This window comes from Podarcis erhardii (genome assembly GCF_964252035.2).
Source record: "Podarcis erhardii genome assembly, chromosome: 3".
Lineage (NCBI taxonomy): Eukaryota > Metazoa > Chordata > Lepidosauria > Squamata > Lacertidae > Podarcis > Podarcis erhardii.
This window is the reverse complement of record NC_138507.1, coordinates 57109910-57122233: the sequence shown is the minus strand read 5'-3', so window position 1 is coordinate 57122233 and position 12324 is coordinate 57109910. Positions and strand designations below refer to the sequence as shown.

The window sequence follows — 12324 nt, the reverse complement described above, 5'->3', positions numbered from 1 at the left end:
TCTATTTAGAGCTAATTCAGTGCAATATCTTTCTTTTTTAAAGATTCAATCTTCCTTTCCCAGCAGGAGGAAATGCTCAGGAGTGCCATTACACATTTGATGTCATATTTATTCTCAGCTGCAAATTCAAGTAATCCAAAGAATTCAATGAGATATCTATGAGACAATCTAACAGATGCTCTTCTAGATGAAATTCACAGTTTACCTCATTACTAGCCTGAATATTTTCTGCAATGTGCACACTAGAGTTTCATAGCCAAGATGGTTGCTGGTTTACAGCTAGGTCAAATCATTTTCTACATTTTTAGATTATTTCTATCACCATCTTATACTGTACTGACATTTTATATTAACATTCTAATATCTGCAGGCCTGTGATGGATTGGTGATTGAGGACATCAGGAATAGGTCAGCATCCAGTGATACAGCTGTTACCAGGGAGTTTCAGAAATATGTAAAGATATGTGACAAAGGAGAAGCTATTGAACTCAACAACCTAGGCCCCATCTGCACTTTACATTTATGGCAATATCAAACCATTTTAAACAGCTGTAGCTTCCTCCAAAGAATCTTGGGAACTGTAGTTTGCTAAGGGCATTGAGGGTTGTCAGGAGACACCTATCCCCTCGCAGAGCGACAGTTCCCAGAGTTCCTTGGGAAGAGGGTTTGATTGTTAAACCAATCTTGAAATTAGTCCAGGACATGTGGATCAGGTTGGTTTATACTGGAATTTGCAAAGATCAATGTCCTCAGATGTCTCTACTTCCAGGAAAGAAACATATGCACTAACTTTACATTACTTTTGTGATAATGGTAACAAAATGCAGTAAAGCCACCAGCATTCAGATTTAGATCCCATTGTTTTCTGTAGCTAAGAACAAACCTTAACTTTTGCTAGTGGCTTGTTTGGAGAGGAAGAAGCCATAGGTTCAGACTACACAAGCCAGATCATGGCTTATTTTCCTACAGCGTGGAAATGATGGAGCAGCAAGTAAATTGAGATGCAGTAGAATATATACTTAAGGAGGCAGGTGTTTATGTTCTCTAATAAAACTCAAGGCAGAAGAGCACTATTGGGAAACAGTACTTCTTGCTCAGCCACAGGTGTCTTCTACATTTGGGAAAGGAAGTCCACTGAAATCACATACAATATAAGATACAACCAAAACTTTCACTCCTTTAAATATCCTTTATATCACAGACTAATCAACCCATCACAATAATCTTAACAAGGGGCCAAGGAGTAGAGAATGTAACACTCCAATGCTTTGGCTCACTATCATGCCTCAGTTCTCGCAAAACTATTTTATGTTTTCACATTAGGTTCACAACTCTATAAAGGAACCAGAAAGCAGTAAGCTACATAATACAAATGTATTTATCCTTTGCTTAACTATCAGCTTTGATAACTACAGATATGAAGTTCTCATTAAATGAAAGTATGAGATCTATGAAATTTCTCACATCTGAAGTCACACACTCCCCCCTAAATTGCACAAAATCATGTAGGTAGCTTGTAGACCTACATGATTTCTGCAACAATTTAGGACATGCACAGCAAAAGGCATGCAATTTATTCATTGTTCCCAAGGTGATTTCTTCATTTTAAAAAAAATGGAAAGAGTTTAAATAGATACAAAGCAACATCCTCAGAATTCAGAGGGTGTTAACATCAGTTGGCTTAGATATATCAGATGGCAAATTACCTTTGATAGGTCCCCAGCCTCCAAGTAGAAGCAGATAACAAATACATTCCATGTAACCCAGAGGACTAACCAGACAGCGTACTGTAAAAAAAAGGAAAAAAGGAATAATGCATCATGAATCCCAAAATCAGTGGTGTTTAAATTAAGCTTAAACTACAAATCTCAAATGACAACAACACCCTAGTATTGTCGATGCATTAAAGCTATGTGGAGTTTCATTCATAAAAGAAAATATTTCCATTCCACTTGGAACAAACTAGTTATAGCTGCTGGTTTTAGAAAACTTGTAGGGGCATTAATATGTCATGTTACATAGAACTGCAGCTTGTGGCAAGACTTTAGTGTAATATAAAGCTAAGTATCTCAGTATTTATGACAAAGAAGTTCTATATTTCTAAGTGCCATAGCTGCAGATGAATATTTGAAATTCTAAAACTGCCTGATACAGGTGTAGAAATTCAGAAACTAGGTCAATGGAGAGTTTCTAACAGTGTAAGGAGGACAGGGGCAGGACTTCCATATTTAGCACAGCTTTCTGTTACTCCTTGTCACCCTCCTTCTTCTCTCCATTGCATCTGCATTCATGGACCAACCTTCTATGCACCCCTTTTTATTTCTTTGCTAGAGTCTTTGCCAAAACAAACAAACAAAAATTCCAAAACAACCTCTGATATTTCTACAAGACTAAATTAAGGGGGGGGGGGGCTTTATGCTAATGTGCCTCATTTTCACAATAATTAAATTGATTATACAGGCCCATTATATCACTTATGTGGAAAATTGTTTTCCAAGCTACTATAAACACAGCCATAAGGCTATGCATCCTCATTTTGTTATTTAGTAAATGTTCTTTGTTCTATCCATGTTAAACACTGTGTCTGTGTTTTAGTTATTCAGTGCTATTATATTCCATTTAGTTAATTTTACACACTGTCATCATTAAATTCTTTTTATTAGTTTGATAGCTCATATTTCTGTGGTCATTACAGTGCTTTTGTTTTTGACCACCTTCCACATTTTGACATCCTTTTTCATAATAATAAATTGCTGTGTGTACCATATGTTATATTTCAAATGCAATCTTTGCATAAAAGTGTGTTTGTGTGTGGGCGGAATAACTGGATCCAGACCAGCACAGGAGCTTCATTGTGGAGGAAGGAGAAAGTTATTTTGCATTCTGGCTGTGCCTCCTCACCACTAAAATGATGCTCCAGAAGTCTCCAAAATTGGAACAACTGGGGGGGGGGGGTTGAAGCTGTAGGCTATAGGAGAAAGTTGGTATTTGTAAAGATAACCTCCCTCTTCCTGCAGTGGAAGTTTTCATTGGATCTCAGGCAAATCTGAACCCAACCCGTTGTGTTTTGATAAGAATAGTAGTTCTTGTTCTACAATTCAATGAAAATCATTTTGTTCCACTTTGGTCACAATTTTTGATTCACCATAGTTTGCTATTTTGTTTGAACCAAACAAATTGTGGTTAATCTTAACTATGGTTTGTTGAAACAAGCCAACTTCAAAACATGTAGCAGGCTTGTTCAACAAAGCACAGTTAAGATTAGAATTATATCCAGACCTCAAGCTGTTATTAAAGTGTAGCTAATCAAAAACCAAAGCAAAAGCTTCAAATCTCCTCAGTGTAGAGACATTGGAGGAAATAGGGGATAATGCCTGATTCCAAAACTCATTCCCATCATGGCAGAACATGGTGGCCCCATGTTACACAAAAGCATGGCATTTTCATCAATTGCACATATAGCTGTAACCAGAAGAGCATAGTTGAAGCAGTCACCAACCCAGAACGTATGATGACTGTAACATTTTATTAGCTATAGTTTCACAGAGGAAAATGGCATGGCATAAGGCCAAGATCCTATTTCTGTGTGATCCAGCAGGACTGCTATGTTCTTATAAAGGAGAGGATAAAAAGGAAGCAGTTCAATGGATATTCATTCTTAGGCCCATGCACTAGAATTCAAACATCTCTGACACACCTGAACAGCTGTGTGTGAGATAGCTGAAATGTGAATAATTGTTGTGCACATGTGTAAACAATAACTAACATTTCTAAAGGCAAAAACAGGAGCAGAGTTCTACTATGGAACAGAAAACACAGGCTGCCATGGTTATTAAAGATATTTGGAGTGTGTGATACTCATCATGCAATAGGTAATAGCCTAGCTCTAAAAAGCTTATTGTCCCCTAGTATGGCTCTTGTTCTTGGGCAAATTGTTTAATACAAAGCAACAATCCATCAGTGACTGATTGTGTCATAATGGATAATAGCTTGTTGCACACCCAAGTTATCATGAGATAACTGCAATTATATCAACAATGTCGCCATCAAATACTCTTTGTGTCTGTATTTTTTAAAAGCTCAGGCTAGGACCATTATACTTAAGTGAAAGTTAGCAACATTAGACAGGAGTGCTTTAGGTACCCCAAAATGTTGTTTTCTTAGAAGTAAACACTTACAAATCCCTTCAGTCTGGAAGAAAACATGCAATGATGGTTGCAGTATTGTATCACTGCATGAGAAGTGATTGCTATAATACAAGACATATTTCTGTCCCATATCTTTTTACCATTTTAATCACTATAGCTCAGCTACTGTGTTGGATCCTCATAAACAGAATTCTCCAGCCAAATGCTCAAAAGTGCAAGGCAGGGAATGATACAAGAGCTACAGCACCAATGGGGGGGGGAGTAACCACAATACTATCAAGTTCATCATGCACACATGCAGACAGTGGTTGAGAAAACCCAACACTGTCATTTTCCAAATGAAATGAGAAACTGTCTCAGAAATGAGAGGTTGAAAGTAAGCTTTGAAGTCTCAGGACTAGAGAGACTGCAGAGGGTCCTGAAGTTTGGGAAAGTCAGGTAGGGATTCAGCAGGCTTGCCAGCATTCAGCATGATGAGATAAAATATGACTAGCAAGACTTACAAAAGACTGCTTGAACCTCTGTAGAGTTCATGGAATCTTTTGCAGGATTCAGCATGCTGCTGTTCCCTTCCTTAGGCTCATCTCTCTCTCTCTCTCTCTCTCTCTCTCTCTCTCTCTCTCTCTCTCTCTCTCTTCCTGTTTATTTGTTAAGGGACCAGAAGTCTCAAACTAGTGACTCTGGCAGCTCTGGAAGATAGTTATCCCTGAGCCACCTTGGTAGATCATAGCTGTCAGCCCAGCCAGGATCAGGTGACAGGAGGAATCAGCAGGCTCCCACCCAGCTGTTATACTGCCTGATGAACCGTCTGTTTGCCTCCCAGCCACCAACTCATTGAACATTCCTGCCTTTGCCATCACCAGCTCAGTCTTCTCTTGTGTTTTCTAGGACCCTGCTTCCAACTCACTTGGTATGAGATGTGAGGTTATTATAAAATAAAAGCAAAGGTATGCCACAGATTATAAAAGGCATGAGCAACACTGGGTGGAAATGATGCAAGTGTAGATAGTGGAATGAAAAGGGAAGAGGGTATAAAAGTAATGAGGGTACAAATTGTGGGCATAATTGCAATAATGAATTGGGAAACTAGAAAGTAGTTTGAAGAGCTGAACATACAGAAATTATACATGAGTGAGTGAATGAATGAATGAAACCAGGACTTAGACTGTCAACTGAGAGAGAGACAATGTTGGACTATACGAGCCAGCAATGCAGCTTCTGCAAAGGACAGAAATATAAGCTAATTATTCATTAAAAAGAGATTGTGCAAATATAATGTATTTAGTATGCCAGTCTTATGCCACACCACTGTGCTTTAAAAAGATCCATAGGAACAAGATAGCACTCATAAGGAGAAAACTAGTTTTTAACATTTTCAGTCCAAAGTAAAATGTTTGAAAATCCACAATTTCTGTAAACAATAGGAGTTGGCTAGGCAGTTTTCTTTCTAGATATTACTTTTTAGGGTTCACTGCTTTTAAAGAAACGGTTTCAAAGCCTGGGCTGGCAACCCTGATAGGAGAGGAAGCCAGCCCGTTTGAAAATAACATGTTTGAAATGAATCCTGCATTCCATCCCCCATGACAATGGAGAGAAAGTCTACCTGTGGTTTTGCAAAATGTGAATGTCTATCATTAAAAGGGCTCTGCATTGAAAAATACTTTAAAGCCAACAGTCTGCAAAAGCCAACCAGAAAAATCTTCACTGTGCTATGAAGATGAGGCCATCAGACCCGATGAGCTTCTATACTAGGGATTTGGCATATCAACACAGCTCAGCAGGAAGCTTAAAAAGATTTTAAGACTAGGCTCAGTCAATTATTCAGTCAATTTACTATTGATTGAATAATATCCAGTCAATAGTAATTTGGGTTGTGGCTCAACCTGCGGAAGTGTCTCTGAGAGAATTTAGCAGATGAGATCCCCAACATTAAACCTTCTCTATTTTCACTTCTCTACCCAGGCCGGCTTTAAAAAACATTTCCTCCCCTGCCCTCATTCCTTTTAATTGTTTGAAAATTTAATCCAGAACAAGCCTGGCATTTCTGTAACTACAGATGCATAAGCTTAGACACTGGCTGGGAAACCTGCCATCAACATTTACACTTGATGCACATACATTGTCTTTTGGCTCTGCACACTCACGTCCATCTGCTTTGATGGCCTGGTGCCCACTCATCAGGCAGTTGGAGTGTTTGACTGGGTCTTAGCGCCAAGTAATGGCCTTTGACAGGCAGCATCCATAACTTTGCCAGTTCTTTTGCACAAAGTAGGTTTCCCCCCGACAAGCTCAAAACACTGGTGTACAAGGTCCCTTTGCATTTCTCAACCACTTTTGTGAAACTGCATGCACTAATTTATTATAGCAACATAAAATGAAGATGCTATTGAACAGAAGAACAATAGAATGCTGCTGAAGCACCTACATGCATATGAAAAAAGAACTGAAGGCAGAACAAACCAAAGACAAATAACAGAAGAAAAACTTATGAATAAGGTGCTGAAATGGGAAAGGAAGCTTTGTTTGTCACTGCAATAGGTTGCAGAATGAGTTTGGCTGCAAACCTATGTTCACTTATTTTGGGATAACCTCCACTCAACTCCATGAGACTTATGCATAAGTAAAAAACAACAACATTAGGATACATGTTACAGCACATTCCACATCTGTGCATCATACTATCAGTTAATTGTCTGGGTCTTTTACAGGTGTGCAAGACTACTGGTAACAAAGGAATTGCTCAGTGATGGAGACCCATCACTGGTTCTCATGGGGATTTCAACAGCAATAGGAAAAATGGTGATGGGTAAAGGCTTATGCAAATCCTGAAGCACTGGGTGGAAAAAGTACTGCAATGATCTATTTTATGGTGGTTTTATTGGTATTTGGTTTATCCTTTTAATTGATGGATTGTTTTATTGAATCTGTAAACTGCATTGGGGACGTAGTAATAAATAATGCTGGCTGTTTAAATAGCCCGCTGTTTCAACCAGTCAGACCACTGATAACTAGATTACTACTTGGATTTGCATATTATTGTAGAAATGAATTTCAAACAATTAATGATGAAAATCAAAGGTTATGATTTTTTCAAAAAGAAAGGCCAAGGAAAGCATTCCTGAACCACTGATGGCTATAGACTAGAACATGCTGACTCTTTTAAGTATCTGAGGACCTGGTTTCATGGCTCTACTATTTCAACCAACCACACTTATCTGTTCCTGCAGAGGGAGGGGAAATTGCTGAAAACTCCTTTCCTATTTTAGTATATGTGCTGCCGAAGCGAGCACTGAAAACTTCTTTCCTGTCCATTGTGTTTTACTGCCTGCTACACTGGAGAAAAGTAAATTTGTATAAATATATTAATGGAAGCTACAACTTGGTGAGCTAAGCTCCAGGTGCCGGTACTTACAACCGCTAAAATAACTACACAGATATCATCCCTTTAATAATATACCCAACGGATCCCTGTGCTCAGCAGGAGAGGAGATCCTGCAGATACCATCGTATCAGGAGGCCAATGACACACAATGTCAGAATCAAGCTTTCAGTGTGGCATCATCTATCTTTAGGAATTCTGTCCTGTAACATTTCAGACAGGCACCATACCTCTATGTTCTTTTCAATGCCCGCTGAAGACCTTCTTCTTTCAAGAAGTGCCCATTTCTATTCCAGTGGGTATTTTCATTGAATTTCAAATTGTTTTTATATATGCAATTGTTTTAGATATGTTTTTATTGTACTGTGAACTCACCATGAGAGGCTTCATAGGAATTGCTTCATAAATGAAATATATAATAATAAATAATATAAATGATAATGTATGGAAAAAATGTACATTATACATATGAAAATTTAAGTTACATGTGAAAACAGCAGTTTTGAATGTACCCATATTTTAAACATCAAACGGGTAAAATTCAAATGGAAGGGGTCACTTCTTCAAGCATCTTGGTAGAATTAAAGGCTAATGTTGGAGCAAAAATGGATTGGCTGGCTGTCACTAACTTCAATAGCAAAGATTCACTTTTTAAAAATGACCCATTTCCAGCTTTTGTTCTGATGGGTAATACTGGCCTGCAAACTACTTCATACCAAATTGTGCTAAGGTTGCTAGGACAGACTGCTAGATCTTCTCCCTTCTAAAAATGGATCTCCTGATTCCTACAGGTAAGAAGCTGACTCTCTGCTTAATGAATGAGATTCTTCCCTGACAACTGAGTGCATACATCAGAGCCATTGGTGGCGAAGGCTTTGTATACTAGTGACTGCACCTTGAACCTTTTTATACAAACTGTGTTGTATTCAATGGTGTAATTCAGCTGAGAGTAAGGCTTCCATCAGCAAAATGGGGAGAAAAGTAGTTTTCAACAACTTTCCCTCCCCCTGCAGTTTCTGTGCCCCTTTAAATCTGGAAGGTATTTGATTCCCTTCCTGTTCCACTGATGGAAGCCTTAGCATCAACTGAGCAACTGTTGGATACAACCCCATTTGTGTATGGCAATGGCAGCATGTGCTTACACTTGAGGACAAGGGGCTGGAAGAGAGAAATCAGCTATGTATCCTTTATTTTCTCTTGCTGATACTGTAAACTCATTTTTCATTTTTTTTTTAAAAAACCTTCTTATATTCTTGTAATGTCCTTTTGAAAGAAAATCTATAGCCTTATCTTTAAACTCCTGTTGCTTTGTGGCCAAATGCCTGAGCAGTTTTGATGGCTTTATTGATTCATTTGCAAGCACCACAATCATACAAACAGGGCAGTTTTTTCCCACAGCAATTTAGCAGCACAAATTAGTGTGGTTGCCTTCCCTTGTCAGAATTCCTAACAAAGGTTATAAGGAATTCCCTTGTGACTTAATAGTCAACCCATTTTGAAATGAAGGCTGATTTTTGCATTTGTTTTGGGGGCAAATATTAATTGCTCTTCAAATGGACCCTATTGATTTAATGATATCAATATGCAAAGTGTTTCAATATGTATTTGTCTCTTCTTTGTCAAACAAAACAGCCAAAAGTTCAGACTCAGTTTAGGAAAAATAACATTATTTCACACTTAAACATGCTTAAGTGCTTTAGATCTCAAAGAGAAAAATGTGACTTAAAAAAAAAAAAAAAGATTCAACAATGAATCCATAAATTCAAAGTCCTGACTCAAGCATTCTTACTACTTCAGTAAAATGCAACTCACCTAATTTACCCACATGTCTTTCAATAATTAAAATGGAAAGCTGGAAAGCATTTTAGTACTGAATTTTCCATGTCAATATTAGAAATATATTTAGGAAATATATATCATACACACACACACACACACACACACACACACACACACATATATATGAGAATGAAATTAACCAAACTTGCCACAAGTTTGCATATCTATAATATGTCTGGTAAGAACCTGAGAAATGTTTCCCATGATTAGTAAGAGTCAAACTTGCTTTTTAAAATGTGACTTTTGAATATAATTTTCTGTTGTGTAGCTGCTTTTACTTTAGCTGGCATGGGCAGCCCTGGCATGAGAGGGGTGAGGGATCTTTAATTATTTGTTCCTCACTGTGGCCCTGATCTGGATCAAGACACCTGCACTTGCTATTTGTAAGTGAGAAAAACTCACAATGGAGTATTGATAAAATGCTGGGGGGGAAATTAAAGCTATGTGTGATTAGACAGGGTTGTTTGGCACAATATATTCTTTAGCAGTATGATTCCACAATTCTTGTGCTTTAGGCTAAACCTGAAACAATATGCTCTTTTACCCTACTATAGTGAAAGGCCACAATTAGAACACCTTATGGCAAACAAGAGGGACGCGGGTGGTGCTGTGGTCTAAACCACAGAGCCTAGGGGTTGCCGATCGGAAGGCTGGCAGTTTGAATCCCCGCGACGGGGTGAGCTCCCGTTGTTTGGTCCCAGTTCCTGCCCACCTAGCAGTTTGAAAGCATGTCAAAGTGCAAGTAGATAAATAGGTTCCGCTCTGGCGGAAAGGTAGACAGCATTTCTGTGCGCTGCTCTGGTTCACCAGAAGCGGCTTAGTCATGCTGGCCTCATGACCCAGAAGCTGTCTGCGGACAAACGCCAGCTTCCTTGGCCTATAGAGCGAGATGAGCGTGCAACCCCAGAGTCGTCCGCGAATGGACCTAATGGTCAGGGGTACTTTACCTTTACCTTTTTATGGCAAACAAGATTGAGGGCACAGGAGAAGGGGACAACAAAGGATGAGATGGTTGGACAATGTTCTCGAAGCTACCACCATGAGTTTGACCAAACCACGGGAGGCAGTAGAAGACAGGAGTGCCTGGCATGCTCTGGTCCATGGGGTCATGAAGAGTCGGACATGACTAAACGACTAAACAACAACAACAACAACATATATATGTGTGTGTTTAAACAATACAACAACAACAACAACATGGCAAACAAACTAAATACTGTGTCTTGTTATTAAATCAACAACCATCACATTGAGAAAAAAAGTTTGGGTGGTTTTAATGATGATCAGCTGTCCACAAAGGAAGGTATTAGAAATGAAAAGGGCAACAATAGGAAAGAGGTAACAGAAAAGCAAATATGTAAATAAATTATAATTGGAAATATAATGGATGCAGTTGAAAAAAGGAAGATGTTGTTATAAGCCAAATCACTTTCACATTTTGCTGACTTATAATTTTATAAAGCACTTGCACCAGTGTAATGAGTTCTGTAGCAGAAACTGCTGTGATTAGATTGGATGTGGCAGACAGGCCAAAGATTGAAATATTTGGTCATGGTGAATTTGCATAAATGAACACTAAGAAGGAAGGCTGAACTGGTGTGCCTCCTCCTTTGCCAAGGTTTTGATACATATGCTGGAGAGCAAGGGAGGCGGGGACATGCTGTGCTAATATTCAGGAGATAAAACCATGATTCATTTTCTAATGCCCCCAAACTGGCTTCTTTCATGAAAACTAATTTCACTTGAAGGAAGCAGCAAATGCATTTATCACATCAGTTCTGCACTCACAGGGTCACACAGTCCTAGGACACCAGTAATTTGATGCTGGATAAACAAAACATTAGCTGTACTTTAGCCAGCATTTATTCATACATGATATGAGAGATTCATATTACTGTGGCCTACTTTAGAGCCAAGATGAATTTGACTAGGTAACAACAAAATCTTAAATGCTTCCTAGTATAATGTGCAAATCTAAAGCTGGAATCCTAGAATGAGGCATACATTGAACAGGACCGTAGTAAATGCATGTGTAGACAGGGCTATGAACATTTAAAGTGGCCTGTGTTGCAGGAAAAGGCAGTTGCATTCATCATTATGATTAGCATACATCTGTATTCCCGGAGTGTTCAGCAAGATTCCTGCCATTTAGGAATTGGATTTGTGTCAGTCACTGCATAAATTTATAAACACAACACAGACCTAAAAAGCTTTACAGTAAAGATCCACTGGGAGAGGGGGAGACACAATGCATTTCTAAATCCACAAATGCTTTGCCCCCAATGGAATCTATGCCAGTGGGAGTCAGATGTCCAGTGTCAGTGGAGATAGGAGAGGTTTGGCTACCTCTGAAATAGTGTCCCAGAAGCAAATTGTAGCCATTCACTTGTATGGGGGGGGAAGGGGTATGCTCAGAAGGATTGAAAGTGATCCCTCCTACACACACGAGGCTGGAACAATCAAGTCCAATGCTAGGGAAGCCTCACTCCCCTATTTCCTTTAGCCATAGCAAAGAATGGTTGCTCCTCTTCAGACAGAGATGCAATGGATGCTCCTGAGTACACATCTTAAGGATTTTCCCAGTAATTAACTCACTTTCCAATCTTTCTTGGAATACTAATAAAACATCATATACTTCTACTAATGCAAGCAGCTTGTGGATACAATAAATAGAAATCTGATTGTGTATTGATACTTGAAAGCTAGAGCCATACTGGTAATGTGTGTACTGATTAGTAGAAAGAAGGGGGTGGGGGAAGAGAAGCAATTATAAAAGGTGAGAAATAAATACAGCTGGAAGTAAGAAAACCAATGAAGCTTTGGTGGATAGAAGAGAATCCACGTAGGTAGAGATAATTTAGGGGTAAAATGGGTTCATAATAGAATGTTGCTTTTAAACTTTCAGACTCAGTTTAACAAGTACTTTTAAAAAATGCAATAGATGGATATAATGATCTG

At 38.7% G+C, this 12324-nt stretch overlaps 1 protein-coding gene across 5 annotated transcripts in view; it reads right to left on the bottom strand.

The window, feature by feature from the left end:
* NKAIN2 (sodium/potassium transporting ATPase interacting 2) overlaps positions 1-12324 on the bottom strand; it is a gene marked incomplete at its 3' end in the record, with an annotated part of 484396 nt that overhangs the window by 239592 nt on the left and 232480 nt on the right. For all 5 annotated transcript variants that reach the window (XR_014155047.1, XR_014155048.1, XR_014155049.1 and 2 more), the window contains one exon: positions 1707-1787. Coding sequence is in view for 2 of the 5 variants with exons in the window: in XM_081856260.1 (XP_081712386.1) it covers positions 1707-1787 (81 nt within the window). The remainder of the gene's footprint in view (positions 1-1706; positions 1788-12324) is intronic.